The sequence below is a fragment of the Anas platyrhynchos genome, chromosome 4 (genome assembly GCF_047663525.1).
Source record: "Anas platyrhynchos isolate ZD024472 breed Pekin duck chromosome 4, IASCAAS_PekinDuck_T2T, whole genome shotgun sequence".
In the NCBI taxonomy this organism is placed as follows: domain Eukaryota; kingdom Metazoa; phylum Chordata; class Aves; order Anseriformes; family Anatidae; genus Anas; species Anas platyrhynchos.
Genome location: NC_092590.1, coordinates 51,424,334 through 51,449,625, shown reverse-complemented (window position 1 = coordinate 51,449,625; position 25,292 = coordinate 51,424,334). Strand labels below are relative to the sequence as shown.

General features: G+C 37.4%; 1 protein-coding gene across 15 annotated transcripts in view; it reads right to left on the bottom strand.

The window, feature by feature from the left end:
* The window catches only part of CLOCK (clock circadian regulator), a 60,733-nt gene that overhangs the window by 22,142 nt on the left and 13,299 nt on the right, over nucleotides 1–25,292 (bottom strand). For 14 of the 15 annotated variants that reach the window (XM_027457065.3, XM_027457075.3, XM_027457069.3 and 11 more), the window contains exons 4-12: nucleotides 22,783–22,844; nucleotides 13,010–13,123; nucleotides 10,456–10,546; nucleotides 8,771–8,830; nucleotides 8,218–8,366; nucleotides 3,946–4,037; nucleotides 2,429–2,518; nucleotides 817–937; nucleotides 126–239 (exon numbers count right to left, since the gene is read on the bottom strand). In XM_027457065.3, coding sequence (XP_027312866.2) covers nucleotides 126–239; nucleotides 817–937; nucleotides 2,429–2,518; nucleotides 3,946–4,037; nucleotides 8,218–8,366; nucleotides 8,771–8,830; nucleotides 10,456–10,502 — 673 coding nt within the window. In that variant the 5' untranslated portion in view covers nucleotides 10,503–10,546; nucleotides 13,010–13,123; nucleotides 22,783–22,844. Of the gene's footprint in view, nucleotides 1–125; nucleotides 240–816; nucleotides 938–2,428; nucleotides 2,519–3,945; nucleotides 4,038–8,217; nucleotides 8,367–8,770; nucleotides 8,831–10,455; nucleotides 10,547–13,009; nucleotides 13,124–14,259; nucleotides 14,279–22,782; nucleotides 22,845–25,292 lie in introns of those variants that run through there. The other variant, XM_038177864.2, reaches the window with a different exon arrangement.

Sequence of the window (25,292 nt, the reverse complement as noted above, 5' to 3'; positions counted from 1 at the left end):
TGTTTCAGGCTCTTCTTTTAAAAGAACGACTTTAGCTCTTCCTTGAGTTTAGCACAATCACCCCAAGCCTGTTCAATTATGAAGCTTCCTAAGTATTCCACTCCAATGTGGAGGAAATTACTCACCATTATTCAAACACTTGAAATTTCCTATAAATTTTACATATTCATATGTAGGTTGCTCTTTTGGGTCTATTGTTCCTCGCAGCATATGGCAACAGAATTCTAGCTGATTTTTTGCTGAAAAAAGAACAAACAAATTAAAACACTGCATGGTTGATGAAACACATAGACAACGTGAAATGGAAAGCAGGAATAATTCAGTTGCGTACTTATACTGAGATACCGTAAATGTGGTGATTACAAACAGCTACAGACTCTGCTTTTAACCAGCGCGATACTACTAACCTAAAGGAAAGGAGAACTTTAGAATTTTTTCATGAAGGACTGAATGCCAATGAAACAGGGAACCCATGAAAAATAGAACTATCTTAAAGCAACATCTGCCCTAAACATAACTGCATGTACTTCCGACACCCACTGAACTGTTTTCATTCTTGTAAACTTCTAGAATTGTCAGAATGGAAACTATATGAAAAAGATGAGCATTTCTAATATAGAGAGTGAAATGCAATGCAACACTAAAGATTTTATTCTTCAGGGGAAACAAAAGAAAACACCTCCACAAAAAGTGCTTCTATTCAAGCTGTATATTTCATTCTGCTGGCCTCACCTACACATTTCTGCTTTAATAACATTGGAAAAGAAACTGATCAGCTATGATACAGTGCAGATTGTTTTTAATGCAACTACTTACATTTTAAGTATTCTGGTGTCAACGAATCAGTTTCCAGCAGATGAGAAGACAGTATTTTATAAATTTCTGAATGTTCCCCCTCTGGGATAAAATTAAATACACTCTGATCCACAAGATCAGACTGAAAGAAAAAGATTTAATAAACATTAAAATAATGCAAGGCATGCACACAATATCAGAAAGCCTACTATTTTAATGCAACACAATGATCAGAAAAATATCACACAGATCAGAAAAATATCTATAAAATCCTACTAACTCAATAAAGCCACCTGCTGGAATACACAAGAACATTCTGCAAGTTAAAAATCTCATTTTTATTTGTCTTGACACTCTGAACCACTTCATGAAAAATGCCATCGATTAAGCAGATAAACATACACACTGAAGTATGCTGGAGCTTGTATTAACCCCCCTGGGATGCAACAATTCCAAGTAAAGCAGCATTTGATTTAGAAATTATACAGTGGTGTTCTAGGGAATTACAACCTCTCGGTGGCATCCAATACAACCAAACAGTATTTTATAACAAAAGACAGCATGTCCCTACAATAGTTTACTGTATTATCAAGAGCTACAGCCAATTGGAATTGATTTTATGAATATCTTTTAGAATCAGTTCCACAACTACGTACACAGAACTGGGAGTTTACGGATGACCGCAATAAAACTGAACAACTGTTTAAATGCATAAATGTATGTAATTAAGTGTTCGAAAAAGAGACACCATACCATATATGTTTAGAATACATAAATCACATCTAAAAGTAATGGATAACTCTGCCTCTGAGAACTGAGTAAACATTAAATTTTAGAAATCACGATTACGTGTGTATTTTTCAAAATTCTTAAGCTGGTATGATGCATACCATAGAGCAATTTGTTTGGACAAATCATTTTAAAAATATGTCTCTCCAAGTTGTGCAAACTACTCTTAATACAGTATGACAACTAGCCCATACTAATAATTTGTCCATCTCTTCTAGAAAAAAAAGTCACAGTTACACTCATCAACTGTTTACATCTCTGAGTACTAATGTTTTGCATTTCCTAGTAGCTTTATTTAAAGGTAACTTCAAAATACTAGGATATTGAATTTACCAGTGAGCAATGCCACCAAGATTAAAAATGAGTGAATATAGTAAAATACAAAGTATATACCTAGCCTAAAAAGCAGAATTGGCAGCAATGTATTTCTTATACGAGTTCTTTGGCAAATAAGCAGTAAAACGCTAGTGTAAATATATTCCAATAAATTGTTCCTTAGCAATATTCTTCTAACTCACGTAGAGGCTATGATAGGTGTGAACTCTAAAGGGTCTCCTACAGTCAGATTTGTTGTTTGAGTTATATTGAAGAGTCAAGTCTGAAGCTAGTCTGGTACTTCACAATCCTGCATAAATGTGCTGAGTATTCTGCATTTCCAAAGGAAATGTTTAATATAGGAGACAGACCAGTAGCAAGGAGCTGTGCTGAAGAAAAGGCAGAGCATTTTCACAGAATGCAGCACACATCTGTGCTGTAAGGTCAAAAAGAATAAAGATATTAGTACTCATAGCAAAACAGCATCCACAGACAAGCTGGTGTGTTACAGAAAGCAATTCATACTTACTGGCAAATGTTCAAGTAAGGGAGTTATACTTTCTGACACATATATTATATTTCCATCTGTCATAATTGCTAAAAAAAAACCATCAAGAGCCTGAAATTAAACATAATGGGCAGTTAAACAAAAAGAAACAACATATCAAAAATGTTAAAGTTACATTCAACATGGAAAAGAATTTAGGCCAATTTTAGTTGAGTTTAATATAAAATTAGATTACTTTTCACTATTAAAACTTCTTAGTCTTGCTTTTATACTATGAGCATTACAATTTCTGTATTGTTCTGTTCTTAAATACTATGACTTCAGAGGCCACTATTTCCTCCATCTCTGTGGCATCCCACTCGGCCTGCCTGTTATTTTTAATTCTATCATCACTTTAAACACCAGAAAGCTCAGGAAAATGAGCTAGAGACAAACGCATGAAGAGGTGGAAAAATGATCATAAGAAAAGAACAAGTGAAAGAGGTGGTGAAATCCATTTATTTCAGTATTTAGAATCCCAATAGCCCCAACCTCCATAAAAGAAACCTGTACCAGGATTTCATTTAAATTTGAAGACTGTGAGATACAGTTCTGACTGCCTTATCTTCCACTTAGCTCAAACTTATTCCTGCTTAAAATAACATGACTGTCTTTTGGTGGAACATTACCAAACAGAAAAGCATGACAGAGCTTCTAAATAGGAAATTTAAAGGTCACTTCTTCAAAAAAAATTCTTATATTGCTTTCTTCTAGCTTTAAGTCATTAGTTGCGGATGCCTATTTTGTCAGGGGACTGGAGAAACACCAGAAACAGCTACAAAACATCTCAAAAAGCCAAAACAGCTATTTCACTAACTTACTGTAAAAATACATAACCCAACTACAAAGGGTTTGGGGCACATTTTTAAGTACAAAAAAATGAAACTTTAAACATTTTTAATCTGCACCTCAAGGAACAGGTTTAGCTATGGAATGAAAATCAGCAAGAGCTTGCTCATTTGCTTTGTTTTTCATTCAGCTATTACTAGAACTTGTTTTACTGACTTAGCCTCATTTTCAAGGAAATGATAGCTTAAACTGAAAGTTTATTTCTAGTAGTAATCTAACTATTTCAGCAATTGTCTTTAGCAAAGTAAAACTCACACACCATTTTTGGGAAGTGAATCAAGTAAATACGTTAAGTTCTTTATCCCTCAGAAGTTACAGTGGATGTGTTGACTCTTTTTATAATTAGGACTTTAGTTTATGTGTAACGTTTCATTTGACTAGTACCTTCCTAATGTTGATAGTTTAAAATATCAACTTTTCTTTTATGGTAAATATGTTTATTTGTAGACTTTGTTTTATGTCATTGAAAATGCAGTTAAAAGAACACAATTATTCATTAAACTGTATGCACAGAAAATTCAGCTGTTTACCTTCAAGAAAACAATTCAAATATGAAAATGAGAAGACAAGCCATCAAACAGAAAAACATCATCATGGAATCATTCCCTTTCAGGAAACATTCTACTTCCAAGAAAACAGAAATAATGTACCTCTAACATTAACTGTGTGAACTCTTCATTACTAAGGAATGTCGGTTTCCAGTCCTGTCGAATCTCACTGGCATCTGATTGTGCAGTAATTTCTACAATCAAGCAAATACAGAGTATAAGGATTTACCCATCAGTTAAGGTCATTAAACGCCCAATACCCAACTATCTTATCCAATTCTGGTCATTCTAACCTTTACACCAAAAATTGTCAGCCCCTTCTCTTCTTCCCACCTTTTTCTGCTGTTTATAAAGATATAAGGTTACATTAAAAAAGAGTAGGTTTGGAACAAAGACTTTTACAAGCTGTATGACAGACTCCACTCCAGAATCACTACAACTCTGATTTGTACACAGAGACAAATCTGGAAATGAATGGAGATTCCTGTAACAGGATGGTTGAGGTTGGAAGGGACCTCTGCAGACCATCTGGTCCAACCCTCCTACCAAGATGGGTCACCTAGAGCATGTTGCACAGGATGGCATCCAGGCAGGTTTTGAATATCCCCAGAGGAGACTCCACAGCCTCTCTGGGCAACGTGTCCCAGTGCCCTGTCACCCTCACAGTAGAGCAGTGCTCCCTCATATTCAGCTGGAACCTCCCATGCTTCAGTTTGTGCCCATTGCCTTTTGTCCTGTTACTGGGCACCACTGAAAAGAGTCTGGCCCCATCCTCTTGACACCCTACCTTCAAATATTTGTAATATACTGGTAAGGTTCCCCCTCAGTCTTAAGTCTTATCTTAAGTAACACTTAAGAGAAATGTATAGATTAACTTTCCATACGTAAATGAGAGATGCAAAGGCTGCTGAGCAAAATTAGACCCTGGGTTGTGAAAGCTAACGCTTCTTTTTCAAATGATAACTGGAACAACAAGAAGCAAAACTGCGTAGTACCTAAGTGCTGATGACTAACAGGGGCATTACAGAGGCACTGGTTGTAAAAACAACCTTGAACGAGTAAACGTGAATCGAGCATTTAGATGAATCAGAAGAACAAAAATGTGTCTTTATGCTTTTGATTTCAAATGGAGAAACCTGTAGGAAGTTCATAAGCTATTTTATTAATTCACATGGCTCAAAACTTGGAAATTCACATGACAGAAAACCTGGAATTGACTTAAATATGCAAAAGGCTGGAAAATTTCAGAATTTTGTTTCTCAAACTGGGCAAAACTTCATGAAGAGCCTTATACTCAATTAAAAGAAGAGGGAACAACAAGGAATTATTATTATATGTTATGCAGGGAACTGGCAACAAATTGAAAGCTGCAAGGAGGAATTAAAAAGACTGGCAAGTAAGAAGGACCTGAATATTCAACAATCACATTTCACAAAATGCATAACTTCATCAGGCCTTTGCTATTCATTCTGAAATGGTATCATAAAGCAGTAAGAGTGGTCTAGAGAATAAACAAAATCTCAATATAACCCCAAACCTAAATTTTCCATCTGAACAAATACATTTCACTGCGAGTGGGAAGTCAAAGAACATCAAAATAAAAAGCTCTGCCATCACCACAGAGGTGAAATCCAAGGAGCTTAATGCATTCTGTCCACAAAACAGAAAATCTTCATTTTAGAACTGGAAAAGCACGATTTCTTGGCTTATTCTGGACCATACAGCCAACCCAGTGCAGAACTAAAAAAAATCAGTTTGGTTTCCACAGCAGACAATTTACGCTGAAGAAAAGCTGAAGTTTATGCTTTTAACAAACTGTTCTGAATGATCTCACCACAGCTATGGGCATTCTTTTTCATTTCCCAGAGAGCAATAAGGATAATATTGGAAAACAGAGTGAAAGCAACCCGGAAAAGAACATTCACTTGGAACCTTTAGAGAAATGTTTTGAAATGATGGCAGAACGTTGTGATAAAAGATGAATGACACTGAGGCCACATGCCTGAGCCAGGCACCAAAAACAGGAGCCCAACCAAACCTGCACACCTTCAACTCACTCAGCCTTCAGATCGTGGATCTGTAGCAACTCGGCATTAGTACTGAGCGTCCTCAAAAGAAACAGCCTACTGGGCCAAGAACTGTAGCATTTATCGGCGGGCTGTATGAATAGAAATCTACTAGCTGTAATCATAATAAGCCAGATTTTTCAGTATTTCAGCATTTTCACAATTTTCTTGTTTAACAATTCAAAGCAAGGTGCAGGACTCAAAGCTGAATTGCCAAGTGAGAAGCTCTCAGTAATATAATTTCAGAGTGCTTATCCTGTTGGTTTTTACAATAAGAAACAGAATCCACTCTGGCCAATAAGCAGATAACATAGTTCATCTGGACCTGTTTCCAGTGTACCAAGCTCAGCCAAAGTGGAAATGGTCCAGAAAGAACCAGAAGCAACACAGTTAATCAAAACCTGGTGGCTGAACACAGTAGGATTTTCAACAGTAGAGCAGCAAATCATTGCTCAAAAATTTATTCGCTGCTAGGGTCACTCTATTTTAATGTAACAAACAGATCCAAGAGCCTCAGGAGGCAAGGAGAGCTTCTGACCTCTGCCAAGATTTTGTCCCAAATATTTTAATCTAAAAAAGTGCAGAGCGATTCTGGTATGCACTTGTAGTCAGAGACCTTAATGTGCAATGTGCAGTCACACAAAGCTATGTTCTGTCCCATCAGGTAAAGGACAAAAGCTCCAGGCTTTAAAAAGCATTCATCTCCAGTGCTGTTTTTTTTTTTTTCTTTTTTTTCCCTTTTATCCTCAAAACCATAAACAACCAAGCAAAACCACATAAAAAACAGCAACCAAACAATGAAAATAAGAAAGCCCTTCAAAGACAGAGTTACAACTGGTGCTGCTGGCTGACAGCTGTGTTCATTCTATACTTTATATTACAGGGAATCACTAATACAAGATAAAGTCATTTTGAAACAGAACGAACTTTTATGAAGACTTTAGAACCTACAGAACCTTTACAGGAAAGGAGCTTTCATACTACTTTTCTATTTGTTATGAGAAAAACTTATCTCATGGAACTAAACCAGCATAATCAGCATTTATTTGGCAAAAAAAAAAAAATCAACCAACTTATGAATACTTGCACAAATTATTCCACTTCCCTTTCCATTTTAATTATTATGTTTACCCTTCTAATGGCACTATTCAGTACACATCTGGTGCCACTTGAAACGTGACCATAATACTAATCGAAGAGACATATTCAGGCATGGAAAAATATTTACCATACTGTAACATACCTTAAACCGACAAACATACTGTTGATAATCACTTACCCATTCACACACTTAGCCTTGCCTAAACTAGCTTCATCTATTGTGTTTTTTAACCTAATGGTAGCTTATTTTGTCCCTGCTGCTTTCTAGTTAGTATACATGCTTATAAATTCCTCAGAGAAATGGGTTAACTAGCAAAAGAGCTTGTTTTCTTGAATTTTAATCTTGTTTCTGGCAGTGTGAACCACAGGGTGCCATGTTAAGAACACGTGTAGGAGCAGGAATAGGAATTTTTCACATACAGAAATATCAGCCATAAACAGTGTAGGCTTGGTAGAAGTTTTTGATAACAGAAATAAGAATCTATAATGAACTTCAGTACAGCATATCTCAGTATATCCAACCATCAGCTGATGCAAACAACCAAAACATAGAGAAGATGTTCACAACAAAAACATAGTGAAGATGTTCAAAGATATTCCTAGTTTTGACATTTAGTGTTCAAGTTTACAAAACACACACTCGTTGGCTTATGTATCAATGGATATGTCTTAAAAATCAGAACGTTCAGCTTAAAGCATTTACAGATTTTCTGTGTAGTTCTTTTTTTCCCCTTTTTCCCCCCTCAATGTTCTAGGTAGAGGAAAAAGCCTATGTTCCAGGTCTGTATTCCCATTGTGTGGCACACTCTCTCATGAAACAACCTAGCCCAATAAAGCTTGCTGGAGACAACAACATTTACAACCTGCACCTTGTAAAGCAGCTGTATTCTAAAGGTCTCCATGTGAACATAACAACTTCAAGGTTACTTCAAAAATGCATGCTTCTCTTTATGAAACAGACTTGTTTGACAACTATGGGATAAAAACAAACAAACAAGTACACACTGATTCTGCAAAATACCGTCAAAAACAGTTACAGCTCTGCTACCTAAATTATAATCTTAAGAATATCTTTATTCAAGAACCCTTTACATTTTTTGACAATTTCCTTAAAGGAACTGCAGAATTGTTAATGTTTTTATGTACCAAGTGAATATCATAAACATTTTTAACAACTTGGAAATACTTTTCTTCTTGTTACAATTACCTTTGTGCTTCCGTAAAAAGTCAATGCTCTTCTGCAGTACAGTGGATTTATCCATCTTCCGAGCATTGCCTGGAAGCATGGAACCCAGCTCTTTGATAAGTACATTAAACTGATCTCGACGTTTCTTTTCAGACTTGTTTCTAGACACTCTGAAAAACAAAAGAGAAAACGTTTTACAGCAACTATGACACGTACTTAAAATAAGACATATTCTCCTGCCAGGTTCCTGATGGAAACAACCCCTTCAGAATCTCTGCCGTGAGAACTGACACAGGAACACCTACTCGAAATCACAGACACCAGTTTTTGAAGAATGGTTTCTTCATTCATGGAGGGGTGCGCCTGAGCTTTCAGAATAAAGCTCCCTTAAACAAAGATACAAATAACTGAACCACAATTACAAATACACAACATATCTAGAGAATAACAGTAAGAGAATGCTGTTAAATAATATGGTTGATTACACAATAATCACATTTTTATTCTGTTTAGAAATCTTCTTGGTTGGTCCAAGTATACAACATTTCTTAGCGTAGGTAAGCTAAAAAATTACCTTTTTGCTTTATCTTTGTCATCTTCTTCCACCAGCCCATCAAAAATGCTTCCATCATTTCTGAAAGATAAAGAAAGAAATAAATGTGAGAGGGTAAAATCTCTCTCTTCTGGAGTGCAAACACAACAAGGAAGAAAAAAAAAAAAAGACTTCCATATTCATCACTCATTCATCTACATCAAGAAACTGAAGAACTGTTTTACTGTGATGTCTCACAAGGACCATCAGCAATAACCCGAAACCAAGACACCTACAAGTTCTTCTTGTAGGACATTTACTAAAGAAAAAAAGATGTACATTTCTGACATGACCCAAATTATTTTCAGGCTTCTCATGATAACTCACAACCCTATGCAAACCCTTAATTGAGCACTATTTAATTCTATTTAATTCTATTTTTCCATCTTTTTGATTATTTGCATTACCTTATCCTTTTGAAAACATCAGAGAACAAAAATAGTTTGTTACCTCTAATTATTCACAACTCCTATTACAAATATTACAATAATTTACAGTAATAAAGTACATTTTTCTTAAGTAATGAAGTATCAATAATGGAAGAGGGCTGTGAAATATGCTATACTTCATCCATGCAAGTGATATTAGAAATATGCAATTGACTCTAAACAGTACCAGTAATTATTCATTATATTTGGTTCCTAACCAAGTATCATTTATTTTTAACTCAACTTGACAATTGCCACTGTACTGCTAAAGAGGTCCTAAAATACCAAAATCAGAACACTTTTTCCTTTCAAGATGCCTTAACATACTTCATACAATATCTTTGTTTGATTTCCTTTTAAAAGTCAAGGCAAAACCATTCTGTTTTCTAAAACTACTGTTCACATTTTATTTGTCCCATTTCTTCTGCCTGCTTTCAGCCTGTTTAGTTCTGTCCTCTTACTGACTGCTGCGTGTCCACCCATTAACATCAGGCTAATTTTCCAATATAGTATTTCCTTCCCTTGAGGCAAGTCCATCTAACAAGCTTATTTCATCTCTCTGATTTGTAACTGATAAATCATCAAGCAATCATACAGTACAGTCAGTGGTGATGTTAGGAAGTAACTATTTTCCATATCACTGCATAAACGTAAGCTTTCAGAAGGAATTCTTATATTCAATTGGCTGAGGTTTCAGTGAAAATCAACAAACTTCACCAAAAAATGAAAAGTCAGATAAACATTTTAAAAGGTTTACTGTACATTTTTAATGTTATTTATTCAGAATGGGGTTGACTTTCTGTAAGTTTTATTCAAGTTCCATTTCCTGAAGTCTCAAAACCAGCATATTAAGGACCTAGTATCACCTGAGCTGCTAAGAAAGTCCAGTGTAAGGAATCAAGCAGAAACCATGGCTCAGCTATTACTTTTCCCTTGAAATAGGTTAGCAGGTCACTTTACTGTCATCTGCAGCATCACTAATCGTTTAAGTGTATTTGTTTTCCTTAATCAAATATTGAAGTACTTTAAAAAAAATAAAAATCAAGTAAACAGAAAAAATCAACTCAACTTGCACAGATGCTGTTCCATGTCTGAAAAGTCATACATTTTAAGATTCATCTCAAACAATAAAAACATTAAATTAATTACTGTTCTCTATATATTAACTCTAATAATACAACTATTATAGAAAACATTGAACAGAAATTCCCCCCAAATGCTCAGTGTCTCTTAACATACCTGTCTGCAATGGAGCTCATTTTATGGGTGCTTATGGTAAAAAACATAACATATCACACTTTAGTCTTGTGGTAGACATTTGTACGTTTGCCTGTAAGAGAGGAAAAAAATCAAAATGTGACCCTGGAGGAACAAACGTGTATTTCAGTAGAGCATACCAAAGTTTTTATTTGCTCTATAAACTGCTTTTAATCTTCCCCTCTATTCCAACCATCTGCTCTGCACCCCCACCTTCTTTAATATAGCCTACATTACCTTTATAACCTGGACTTTAATATTTTATTTTACATGACAGAGCTTAAGTGCCACAATGAACAAATTTGAACTAAGCCAATAGAACCCTTTTTCTGACTATAAATTCAGATACAGCTTTTTATTGTTATTTCAATGATTTTATCTAGAAGACTTACATGATTTTGAAGGTTGAACAGATGTAAAATAACCTCCTAGTTAGTAATACATTCCATCTGGAAATTGTGCAAACAGAAAGCATTTGGGAAATAGTATTTTACAGCTGTTATTTATTTCTTACTATAATTTCTTTTTGAGCACATTTTTATATTAGACGTGAAATTACAAGATGATACCTATTAGAAAGTGATCCTTATACCGAGCTAAATTCATAGCTAACCTGGCCATTCCTTAAAGCAGTCTTTTATTCATTGCAAAGCTTCAGTAGGAGGTTTTTGCTTGCCTTTTTTTTTTTCAAAGTGTGTATGTTGTTTTGAATAAAGAATGTGAATTAAACATTAACAGTGAGAGAAGGGATTTAAAATTAAAATAAGTATTTAATTCAACTAGTACCTATTCCGAGATACCCAAAAATTATAAAATTGCACAGATATATGGAAAGGCCAAAAGCCAAAGGTAATACAATTAAACCTCTCCCTCTGATAATAAAAAGTCAGCTGTCAGAGGCTGCTCGGGGAACAGCAGGACTGGAACATTGTCAGCCATTAAGGAACAACTGTGTGCAGCAAAAAGTTTTATATAAGAGCTAAATTTGCAGATCTTCAGGAGTTTTTAATATGTTATAAACCTAATATTATAAAGGCATTACATTTATTTCAAAGGAGCTGGTTTTAGCTACTTCAATGACTCATAGTTTCTGGGAAGGAAAGATTTGTTTGTTTCTGGAAGTGCCAAATCCAGCGGAACTTGCAGTGTTAATACCACAAGAAATATGGCAGCTGCTACTCCAAGGTCCAGACAGCCTGCAAAATGTTCCAGGAAAATCTTATCCCAATTTTTTAATAGATAGGGAAACTGAGGAAGAAAGCTTATGTTCCAACCAAACTGTCTCATGTTCTACAACAGCCACATACTAAGAATGTTTGATTCACAAGATGAGCTTTTTTTTTTTTTTCTCCACAAAGCTTCAGAAGTGAGTGACATAGGGAAGTAAATGGGAAAGCTGGGCTGTAGCACAATCCCAAGGTGCATCACAGGGTGTGCGTGCTATTTTGCCCAAGATCCCCACAAGCCCCCTTGAGCCCCCTTACCCACTTCTTCAACTAATAAGGCCCAGCTTTGTCTTGCCTTTATTCTCCAGAGACACTGGAAGTAAACCATACCTTCACTTCAATACTTCAACACTGCAATTGCACTGGCCATTCCCACAAGTTAAATTCCTCAGATTAGTTGGCCGTGGTTTATAAAGTCACTAAGCTGTACCATTTGAAAAACAGCCAGAAATAGCAGGATAAAAATAAATTACGGAGAATTGTTTGTTCAAATTCTTGTCAAAAGCAATCAACAGAGAGGTTAGGTTGCTCAGCAGTACGAGGAAACTATCATTAGTGGCAGAGAATTAAGTTTTGAATCAAAAAGCCAATTAGAACCTTGTTTTTATAAAGCTTGTACAATGTACACTAATACAGATAGGCACTAACTACATTTTCAGCTCTGTGTTAATTTTTCAACCAATTTGGGAACTAACATTACAGGGATCAGGAATAATATGAAATTCCTTATGCTAAATGATATACAGTTCCACTAATATGCAAAAGAAAAATCTGTGTGTAACTAAACACACACACAAAAAAAACTTTAATCTTTGACATAACTGATGTATTCATTATGCAGAATCAGAATTTAAGAATCAATATTCTCCACTTTAACATAGCACTCAATTTCTAGAATTCAACACTATCATTCGCTTGTTACTGTATACAGATCCTATGTCAGAATTGGTGACCCAGATAGATTTGGTACCCAAGACAGTTGAAGGAACTGATAGACTACATGAAATGCACCTGTAGTGCATTTTTTCTCTCTTTTTAAGGTCTAATCATTTTCTCTTTGCATCCAAAGTTGCAAAAGGCTACATATCCTCAGTGGTTATGCATGTCAGTGGGTAAGACTGCAGAAATAAATCCAATGAAATCAGGCAACTTTAATGCAAACAGTACGGAAATCAAGGACTATGTATAAGAATCAAATTCAGTCATTTTCTGCAGAATATAAAACACTTCTTTACCATTGCTATTCAGTCCTTTAGTGTTGATGACAGAAAGCCATAGGAACTTTATTAATTACAAGAATACAATTTTACCTTTTACACTCTGGGACTTGTAAGTAGAAGTTTCAGGGGTGAAATGCTGTTTCTTCTGAAGAATTATGTGGAGTTAAATGTATCCTCTTCTGCAGAAAAGCATTAAATTATGAACTGTAAAAAAAATCAAAAAGGAGGGTTTAAAATTAGTAAATTTTATAAATATGTTTTAAATAAAAGAGAAATAATAATTCCAACATGAGTAATTTATAAATGCAATATCCTATTAAAAACATGCCAAATATTTCACTATCAGAATTCACCTTGCCTTAAAGCTCTTTCTTTGTTAAGCACTATATCCTTAAATAATTTAATCTCTGCTTCAAGCTGTCATTTTATGCCAATCTTTAATCTTGATTTCATTTTTACTTTTAAATGTGGTATCAACAACACCATCTACATCTTTGCTTCCATAGGCCACCCTCAAATAATTTCTATATAACATTATTTAAACATCCTATTTGCTGAAACTCTTACTTGGGTTTCCACTGGCTTTCTCAGTGATGTCTTCTCGTCTCCAAAACTGTGACTCTCAGGACTCCAGAATGTGCAGAATGCTGCTGATGACTAGCAAAGTTGCCCAGCTGCATTATTGCTACTGCCTCAGACACAGCCATTAACCCCTTCTTTGAAAACCCAGTTCAAAAATCCTTTCAAAAATTTATTCCCAACTTACCTCACAAATGGAGTATTTCCATAAAAAACTCACCTCCAGTTTAAATAATCTGTCACTCCTGACTTCTTTATATGATTACTTTTCAATTAAATGTATTTTTATACACTTCTTCCCTTGAACCATGCTACTTTCTACATGTCTAAGTCACCTGAAATCAGCTTTTTCTCCCATCATTATCTCATTTCTCTGTGCCCATATATTCACTATACAATATATCTGTACCATTTTCTACAAATGTGATTATAAAATAAATTAAATTTTTAAAAAAGAAGGTGGCTTCTAAAACTAAGCTTATGCTACTCTTAAATTCATTAATGTTACTGAAAACATCAGAATTATCTCTACTTTTTTCCTCTCTCTTTTTTAAAAAAGTATTTGATTAGAAAAATTTAATTTCTCCTTCCCCTGCAGGTAACAGAGGCACTTAAGTGGTTAAAACAGAGATGTAAACATTAACATAGGAAGTTAAAGCACAGCAGACCAATCTGCCAAAAAGAGAAAAACAATTACAGCATGATTCAATGAAGCCACTTGCTCTTTTCTGGCCAAATAACCTGCTGGCCCATTGACCTACTTTTTTAGGTGCTTGCAGGCTCCTCTCCTCTTCTGTTTTGTTCCATTTGACAAGTGCAAACATTAACGGTGACAAAGAGTCCCAGGAAGGCTAGGTTACAGGGACTGCAACATGAAACCTGTGTTTTTAAACTGCTTTGAGTTGAAGAACTCTGCCAACTCTCGCCCAGCTCCTAACAGAGCTCTAATGAGGAAAATTTTAAATCTCATCTCCGCAGTATGTAGAGGTGTATTTCTTTTTTTTTAAAATCTCAATTAAACACTTAGGATAAACACCACAGACCTTAAGCACAGAACCGTATTTGTTAATGTCTAAAGCAAAATGAAAAAAAAAAAAAAAGGAAGTTTTTAAGGATATTTCAAAAAGGGATTTCAAGATGAGGAGGAAATGAGTATGTTTATGTTATAAAAGAACATAGGCAAGCTTAAACCAGACCAAAAGGAAAGCTAATCACAGTGGAAAAGGTTTTGTAACCAAAACCGCACAGATCTCTAACTCAGTCGAAATGGCATGCATGTGAGAGCTAGCAGAAAGGTCTAGACGCCTACACAACAGCACTGGGAGCCACAAGTGTTCAAAGGTCACAAGTCTGTCTCCACAAATCATGAGGGTTTTTTTTAATATCATGAATTATTTGCATTTGTTTCTATCTCTCGTACACATTTGGCACAAGTTTTCAAACTTTTCTGCAATGACAAAGGCTAGAAACTTACTATTTTTAAGAAAGCTAAGTTCCTCAATCAAAAGCTTCAGCTGCTGCCATGGATATACAAATTATTAATACACAACATTGCTCAATCTGCAGCAAAATCACAAAAGCTAGCAATGCTGCAACCTCTAGGCTATGCTGACTTATCAGTCACAGAGAAGCACGGAGTTATTGGGTGGCCAAAGAAACGTGGTTCTGAGTAAGTCCTGGGATAAAAAGCCACAATCCAAACACAGGTAACGGTGAAAAGTTTGCATCACCTGATAAAACGTTCTGTATTATAGACTGAAGGAATTTCAGTAACTGCAGTCCAATTTTGTCATCAAGGCTGCTTTGCACACTGACAATACTAAATCTTAGAAACAAGTTCAAAGATTGAATAAAATGCGAAATTACACTACAGTCTTGCTCATGACATATTTTGTCAGGACTAGACTGGAAAATAGGTGAGACAACAGCCAGTGTCTCTACTTCATTTTCTGTACAGTCAGTGACTGAAGCCTTGATGTCTCCAGGACTTCATTTTAACAGTAACTTAGCTAAATATTTTGAGAAAGTATCAATATTGTCCTTATATTGCAAACAAGTTTTTATATAACTGTCTTGATTTTTTTTATAAGTAATGTTTTCATGACTTCACAGATTGCAGCCCTCAGCCAGAATTAATGCAAATTAATTAGGAATTATATAGGAAAATATAGGAAACAATTCAGTTTTCCAACAACGCACTGCCTGCAAGCTGAAGCAGATTAACATCCTTAATACAACCTGATCTCTGTGCCATAATCCTATTTTGCCAGGGGAACAAACTAGTGATTATAATCACCGAGGATTAACTTTAGAGATCTTGTTTAAAGAATCAAAATCACAGGACAGCGGTCAGCACCTCCACAGCACCCGATGCCCCAGAACTCCCCAGTAACAGAGCGCAGGAAGCAAGCCAAGGAGCAGCAAGACCACAGTGAGTCAGTACCTTCCTCCCAACACCAGCATATCACCAAGAACCTAGTCATTAAACTGATTCTGAAGATAATTATAAACCTTCTTGATGCTCCTTTTCAGGAGCAAAGGAATATTTAGTTCTGTTCATTTGGACTACAGACTTCCTGGGTTTTACTCTAGTGGGACATCCTATCACAGTGGACAAGCAGAGAACCATACCTCACGCCCAGAATAACGCATTGCTATCACTCATGCTTTGCACTTTGTTCTTTTCTTCCTGTTTTTCCCTCCAGCCCAACCAGTTTTCTCTTTAGCCTTTTCTTTTTTTTGGATAAAGAGGCAGAGAGGAAAAGGGGAAGTATTTGCTTTGTATTCCTCTGTTGTACGCATGGACTTCAGGAGAGAGCAGGAGAGCTGAAGCACAACCTGATCTCTAACCTGATCATGTTTGGCCTAACTGAACCAGTTGGCACGTTTCGAGATAGGTCTTCTTTGCTTGCAATGGTAGAAAACACCACCAGAAAGCACATCAGGGGAATGCAAACAGCACTATTTAATATCTTTGTCAGTGACATGGACAGTGGAATTGAGTGCACCCTCAGCAAGTTCGTCGATGACACCAAGCTGTGTGGTGCAGTTGACACTCAGGAGGAAAGGGATGGCATCCAGAGGGACCTGGACAGGCTGGAGAAAGGCCAAGTGCGAGGTCCTGTGTCTGGACCAGGGCAATCCCAAGCACAAATGCAGGCTGGGAAGAGAATGAATTGAGAGCAGCCCTGAGGAGAAAGACTTGGGGGTGTTCATTGATGAGAAGCTCAACGTGAGCTGACAATGTGTGCTTGCAGCCTAGGAAGCCAGCCGTACCCTGGACTGCATCAGAAGGAGCATGGCCAGCAGGGCAAGGTCCCTCTGTTCCACTCTTGTGAGACCTCACCTGCAGCACTGTGTTCAGATCTGGGGCCCTCAGCACAAGAAGGACATGGAAACGTTAGAATGAGTCCAGAGGAGGGCCACTAGGATGATCAGAGGGATGGAGCATCACTCCTACACTCAGACAGGCTGAGGGCGCTGGAGTTGTTCAGCCTGGAGTAAAGACAGCTCTGGGGAGACCTTACAACAGCCTTCCAGTACCTAAAGGGAGCCTACAGGACAGTTAGGGAGGGACTCTTTGTCAGGGGGTGTAGTGATACAACAAGGAGGGATGGTTTTAAACTGAACAGGTTGGATGGGGCTTGGGGCAGCCTGGTCTGGTGGGAGGTGTCCCTGCCCACGGCAGGGGAGGTGGAACTGTGTGGGCTCTAAGGCCCCTTCCAACCGGAACCATTCTGTCCTTACATGATTCTGAGTGATTGATCCCTCCCCTCTTCTCATTAATCAAAATGTTAAAATGTTACAGTCTAAAACTAATGTGTATCTCTCATTTTCTACCTCAAAATAACAAAAGTAAAGCAAAGTGAGATGATGGGGCTGAAAGGAATTCCAAGAAATGCTGTCCAAACTTTGCAGCTGAAAACATTATTCCAACAGCTGGGAACAGTGATATATTCATCTATCATGTTAAACAATCCAACTGCAGTGTTGGTCTGTACTTGTGCAGAAGAGCTGAGGCATATCAAATGTCATTTCTTGTAGATAAACATGCTTTACCAGCAAACATATATCTTTACCTGCTCCACAGGAAACCAGAGCAGGAGAGCGCTGCATCTACTACAGACATCCACATCATTTCCTTCCAGCTGGCCTTTCAATAGTGCAAGCTTGCTTAGGTCTATTTTGCAGAAGATAAATACACATCCGTGTGTGATACAATGAAGAAAGAGCAGTAGGATGGCTGCCTGGTGGTGTGGGGTGCCACTATTAGAGTAATTCCTCCTATTTCAAGTCTGTTCCTGTGAGATTTTCAGGAGGAAGAACAGCTCCAAGCAGACATGAACTGCCTGGCAGGTCCACTGTGGCAGTGGTTAGAGGTATCACAGTTAGCCCAGTTACGATGGCACTTGGATGGCTGCATACTGTTTGCCCATCGACCCGTTTGTGCATAGCCCCCGCAGAAAGCAACAGCTGGAAGAGCCTGCAGATCACCATCACTGGGAGGCAACATAGCAAACAGGGAGGTAAAATGAGGTTCTCAGATAAAGTTTGTCACGTCAGATTAAGAAGTCTGTTTAAAAGACATCCTAAGTACCATCCTCACAGAAACACGGATGATAAGGGTCAGAGGAAAAAGCAATTCTCTTCTGCGTTCTTCCCACGTTAGCCTGTCCTGCTACTGGGAGAACTCTTTGCTCTCTAACTTGGGCCTGAATACAGTTTGCAACTCCCATCCCTCCAACTCATGCTTAGAGGAAATACCCATCTCCCATTTCTCTGTTCAGACCCTTTGGGCAGATCTCCCCTTGACCAGCTGTTCTGGAGCCACCCTTCCACCTCTCTCCTCTGGAGTCTGCCTCTCCTTCCCCGTCCTCAGCACGGAGATTGGCACGCAGCTCCATGCCCTGTCAGGAGTTTTGTGCTCCAGGCCAGCTCTTCGACACAGTGCGGCTCTCTAATCTTGGTTTAGACTCTGACGCATCAATTTGACTTCCCAGCCTGTCCTTAGACCTGACTCCTTGTCACGAACTTGCCTGACAATCTGGGCTCTTGCCTGAACCTGGTTACCCGCCCCAGCGAGCAGCCTGCCCTTTCAGCTCCCTGCAGCAGCTGGGGAAGAGCTCAGCAAGTTGCCAGGCTTCAGACAAAACTGCTCATTGACAGGGGGTAACGAAGGCCTCTTCTGGCACTCAAGCACTTCTCAGTCTTTTTCCATCTCTTTCCAGGTTGCCTGTATTATCTTTGCCCTCTAGGATCTGAATTAACCAAATTAACTACAACTGGAGATTCACTGTGTGCCCATTGCCTCTTGTCCCGTCCTTAAGCACCTGGCTATCGGGTCAATACTCTTCCATACTCTCATTTAAGGTATTTTTCTCAGTGCTTTGTACTCACAGATCCTTACTGGAGATTCCTTTCCTTCAATAACAAAGCCATGCAAGCGTGACAGAAATAATGCTTGCAAATCCTGTGCAACTAGTCTGTACAAGAGGAGGACTGCAGCTACATGTTACGATTCCACTTGCACCAGTTTTTGTTTATAAGGCTCCTCCCTGCTTCTTGTCACTCTTCCTGGACTTCAGCTCTGGCCACAGCGCAGCAGATTTGTGAGATGATGTGCTTTAAAAAAAACACATAACCACACTCACAGTTTTAAATACCTTTATTATTATGTTCTGTTTAAAAACCGTGGCTTCCTGTACCTTTGAAAATTGGCACAGCTGTGCAACAGTACAAAGGGCAGCAGGAACCTCTTAACCGAGACTGCCACTGCTGGGTCTGTAACAGGGAACCAGGTGAAGTCTTGAGAGTACACACCGTGTTTGCATATTGAAAATACAACCTAGCTCATAATCAGGACTGTCTGAAAAAATATAACTAATGCCTCCTTCAACAGTACTTAACAAAAAACAGTACTTCTCAGCACAAGTTTTAACCAAGAGAAGCTAACCTGTTAATGAGACGATTCAAAACTGAAAATTGTCATGCCCCTGAAAAGCTGTTTACTTTAACGGGATTCTGGGCAGGAACAGCCGGCAGTCAGCTCAAGAACAGATTCCAAATTTGTGTTCGCTGTGCAGAGGAGAAAGTGCTCTAGATTGTACAAAAATCTTGACATTCTGTTATTCATGCTCACATGAGGGAACTAAACTTGGTATATTTCACAATGAACAAACAATCCCACGTTCTTCCTCCATCCTCTTAAATAAAAGAGAGGATGTATGCAATTGACAGGTTTCTTTCTTTTATTTTTTCTTCCCATAAGTTGAAAGGGGTAAAAATACCTCCCATATGCTCAAAAGCTGAAATCCCTACTGAATACTGTTAATTACCCCGTAAAACTTTGTGCTAAGTACAAAATATTTTATACAGAATAAAATTACCTGACAATTATTTTCACTTGCTGGTTTCTCAAAATTAGCAGAAATTTAAAGAAAAAAAAGTTTAAAATACAGTACCAAGTCGTCTATCCCCAAGTCACCACTTTGAGATGTTTCACCCTATTACAAGTGTACGTAATTATGACACATTAGCAATTTTAAGTGTTTTGTATCAAACACATTCAGGTGCTAGTTTAAACAACAATTTGTCTAAAATGGTTCGTCACATTTCTCACAGAGAAGAAATAATAATAAGAATACTATGAAATCTAACCAAAGAGAAAAAAAATGTTTTATTACTACGCTAAGAAATGGGACAGATCAAATGTTAAACTTTTCCTCTACCCCAATAACAGGAAAAAATGTGTAGATATAGAAAATAAACTACTTTTTGTGAACTGTCCTAGCAAAAATCTTTATCAAATTCAACAGCTGTAATTATTACACATTCAAAGAAACTTTAAATTAAATTCTTCAATTCCATAAAACATTTCTGCTGTTTTGATAGAAATCCGTGTTTAAAAGGTAGAAAATGAGACCTTACAATTATTATTACTGCAACAAAACCAATGCATTTACCTGCCCACTATAATTAATCTTGCTGAAAACCCACAAACCTACAGGTTTGGTGAGCAGCTTAAGTGCCAGACTTTTATTAAAAGCACATGTCTCTGCTGCAAGGTGTGCAGGGTGTGCAGGGCAGGGCAGTTTAAAGCAGTTGCTGAAATGCACACAAATGAACCTTTCCAAAATTCTACCCTAGGCCAAGAAAAATCAACCCAAGGAAGATTTAATACTTCTTTATAACCCAAATGAACACGCATAATTTTACATGAAGAATCAGACTGACTAATCTGAAGAAAAATAAATGTTTCTTGCTGTTATCACTACTGCACTCTAAAATCTTTAGAGATCAAAGAAGTCAACAGATGGCCAAGACAGTCAGTAAGAATTTAAATTATGCAAGTTATTTCTGCACCCAATGCCTTTACAGTCTATTTAGAAGAAATTTTAAAGATATAACTGTGAATCTCATGTCAGTTTTTCTTGATTTACAACTCACCTTACCTTTTTAAGGGACAACCAGCTCTTTTGTATCAACCCAACAACTTAATCCTCAAAGATTCCGTGATCTACCACATCCAGAAATATCTCACTACTTCTCAGTTACGCACATATTAAAAAGGGATGGAAGGGGTTGTGGCTAACTCTCATGCCACGCTAGACAGCACAACAAAATGAACTCAATTATTTTATTTACTTATAGGAGACAAAGACTTATTGCTAGCAGCTGCATAGGGCACTCACCTAGGATGTGGGATAAACACACTAAGTACCTCCTCCATCTTAGTCTGTAAGTGAAAGTTACTACACGTAAGGTAGCAGGAATAGGATATACATCAGCCACGCGGGTAATGGCACAGCTACAGATACTAGTGACTTCATAACTAAATGTATTCCTAATCACCTTTACCAAATTGCTCGGTAAAGCTGAAAGTCTTCAAGATAATGTGACCCTCTTTTTTTTTTTTTAAACGAAAGTTATTATGGACACTCATTTCCACAACTCCATTAAAATTCCCTCTTCTTCTGCTAGCATTGCTGTCTGTGATCACAAAGCCAACACAGCCTAAAGCTGGACCAGCCTAAAAGTAACCCAAACAATGTTTCATTCAGCTAAATCAGCTAACTTCGTTTCACCATACAGCTGCTCAAAAGCAATGTTGGCACAGGGCAAGGGGAAGCAGTGAATCACCAGGTTAGACACATCTTTTGGCAACAATGCCAGTTCATTCTGACCTACCTCATGCGTTAAAATGCAACCAGAGAACAAAATTAGGAGACGTGAGATTCAAACTTGTGCTCAGAGAAATAAGCTTTGTTGTTACCACTTGAGAAGCCTGCTCTGTATTTTAGATGAAACATTTTCTTCTTGCATGCATTGCTCTATCTCACATGGCAAACTGCGCCACATCATATTGCAGGCAGAATGAGGTTTGTATACATGCACTGATCCAGACTCATGAAGAGCTTCTGGATATAAAAACAAACCCCGAACTCAGCTTTGGAGTCAATGGGAAACTCATGCAAAATGCAAAGCAGAGGAGTAGCTACACCTGGCATGTTGCTAGGTAGTTATCAATCTATCTGTCAAGCAACACAATTATCACGAACCGTGACATTTTTAAGATGATCATCAGTATGCATACATATATATATGATTATTCATCCAGATTAATAATATGAAGCTAAGAAAGTTTTTTGAAAGAATGACTTACACCAAGACCGATTATTTGTAACTCTTACAAGTGCAAGTGAGCCAAGAGGACACATATAAAAAACCAACAAATAGAAGTACAGTTGAAAACAGCAACATGCAAGAACAAATGGCGGGTGTTGTAGAAAGCTACCAGTACTTAATCTAAAACATGCTCATCTCATGCAGAAATGCAAGCATGTAAATAAACCACTTTAGAATTATCTTGTGATGGGCACTTTTTTTTTCCAAGTTGATTGCACAATCCTCGATTTGTGCAGCTGTGCAAGTGCTTCTGATGGTTAGATTTCCCAGCATGCGTGACTCATGCACAACTAAATCATTCTGTAAAGCATTTGTGAAGAGTAGACTGCTTCACTGCCCGAGGAATGGAGTAGGCAGTGCACTTCATAGGAAACTGCCTTAGAAAAGAAAGAGGAACTGAAAATTCACATTCATGTTACCATAAAATGAGAGAGTAGGAACATTTTTCCGTTCAAACACTGAAGGACATTCCAAGTCAAAAAAATACCAAACTAGCAGCTTCTCCTCTCTGCAGCTCCCTCTCTCCCCCCATGTCTGCATTAGCAAACTTTCTGTTATATTCCTAAGATTAAAAAGATTTAACAGAAGTTAAGACTTACTTTTTCTAGAATTCTGTTGTCTGCTGGTGGGTCCTTCAGTATTTCCTCGCCAGTACAACTACCTGTTATAGAAAGAGCAAGTTTACACATTAAACAAGAATTCCATGCTATAGTTATGAATTCCAGACACCTGCACTGCAGTACTCTCCTTCATCTCATCACACAAAGCACTACAGTTTGTCTAGAGAACTTTCAGTATAACGATCCAGGCTCAACTGGAATTACAGTGCTTGCAAAACCTGCGATACAGGACACGTCCTTCATATTACATATGCAACAAGTGCCTTAACAGGAAAGAGGAAAAAATAAAAATAAAAAAAATTAAAAAAGCCTTACAATTGGTGCACAGAGGAAGTGTCTTCAGCACGTTAGCTGAAATGTCAACTGTTGTCTTAACTGACAACTAGAAGAGTCTTCCTGCCTTGGATTTGTCTTGTCCCTAGAAGCCCTTTGCAAAACAATCTGTAACCACTTTTCAGATATAGGTTAAGGCATCCTTTAGCCACCTTGGAAGATTTAAACAAGAACCAAAAGGAAATGGAACATCAGCCAACAACATCAGTCAATAAGAGGACTTGTTCAGGCAGGGAAGACAGTACATTATAAAAAGAAAGAATAGTACTGCATGAAGTAAGTAACAGTAATGTGGCAACAGAAAAAGTGTATAAAGTCAACTCTAATCTAATTTTACTCTCATCTTTCCTTATACACATAGAAATAAAGGAAGAACATGTTTGCTTAAATATTCAAATGTCAGAGTACTCAACACAACTACATTTCTGAAAGTACAATTAACACCAGAGGGAAAATCATTGTAATTTGAAGTAGCACTGTTACATTTGACCATTTTTAGCCTTCTGTGTTTCTATAGCCCAGTCATATTATGCAGATATTTTGTTTATTGAAATTCTTTGTTCATTCTCTGAGCAGTAGAAACATGTGCTTTCTTTGTGAAATGCTACTGACACACGCAGAAACTTTCAGAGGTTGTGCTTAGTAAGTGGAGCTTGGAAAATCCACTGATTCACCTTCTGAGGTTCAGCAGAGAGCAGCAGTAGCAGACCAACAAATTCCTCTTCCCATAAATTACAATGGTCTGCAAAACATTGAGCCCAGTCTACTTAATTGTATATGAAGTTGATGATTATGATGACAATATTACACTTCAAACATCAGGAATTTTTTTAAATGAAGACTTTTTAGAGCTTGCAGAGAAATTCACATTCACAACAAAACTTCCAACCATTTCCACTATCTCAGTGCTTTCAAAAATATTTTAAGATCATGTTTAATGAAAGACAAAAAACAATACAACCGTAGAATTCTTAAGCCAAGCTTCTTTAAGCTTTGCTGCTGCCACATTTCAGATAAGAACTTTCAAGATCGGGTGTGCGGGAAAAAAATGTAATTCCTCAAACTCAGCTCTTATTGGTATTTTCAGAAATTCAGGTTCTGTCCCAGTACTTACATTTAAGCTTTAAAGAATTTCAAATGAGTGCTCAAAGGTACTTACATCAGAACTATTAGTCTCCTGTACTATCTACTATATTCAACACCAAACCGTATCAACTATTCGGGACTACACTCACTATATTTGCATGATTCTCTAAACTCTTTGGGCTTCCATCTGCATTTTTCTCTTTTGCCACTCTTCAAGGTTTTCTTTCACAGAATCATCAGACTACACTACTTCTATCTACCTAAACATGTCTCAGTATGTTTGATTCTTGCCCTCTTAAAGTCTTCTCTGCACTCTCAAGTTCTCAACACCTCCCAAATTAGTATCACCATATTTTATTAGCAAAGACTTAGAACCTTCTCTTCCAGATCATTACTGAAGATGCTAAAATTAGTACTGCTTAGAGACTGCCATCTCAAATAGCAAGAAGGATCTAGTTAAAAATCAAGTTGCACTAGACGTATCTTACAGTTAATTGTTTAAATCACAGCAAATGAAGTAGTATACTCCGTACAGGTTCATTTCCCACTTCATTAAGTGACTCCATTTTTCTATTTCCTTGACAGATTGTATTCACAGAGGCAGTGAAGGAAATCTGTGGAGGTTGTGTTGTTCAGTACCAACGCACTGAAACTTGTAACTGGATTTGGAAAATAGACACACAGAGATGTTCGTTGCCCTCAGGTACTCACAAATAACCAAAGTAAATAAATTTGGCTGTCTCCACTAGCAAATAAACTGGAGCAGTAGAAATGGATCAGTAGATCAAAGCAGCAGGTGCTGACACTAGCTGTTCAAGTGGGTTTACTTTGGATTAGATTTCCATCTGGTCTCCAGAAGCAAACCACCATTGCACAGGCCACTCAAAGTTTTCCAGGGATTTAATAATTGATTCAGGCCTGTGTGCTCCCAGTAGAGATAGAAGAGCGCTTTGCACCTGCAGCAGAACTTAAAAATTAGTTTCCTGGGAAAGGAATGTAGTTCAAACATATTGCATCAGTAGGGGATAAGGGGAAATAGTTGAGAGTTTCTCTCCAAAGCAGTATTAACA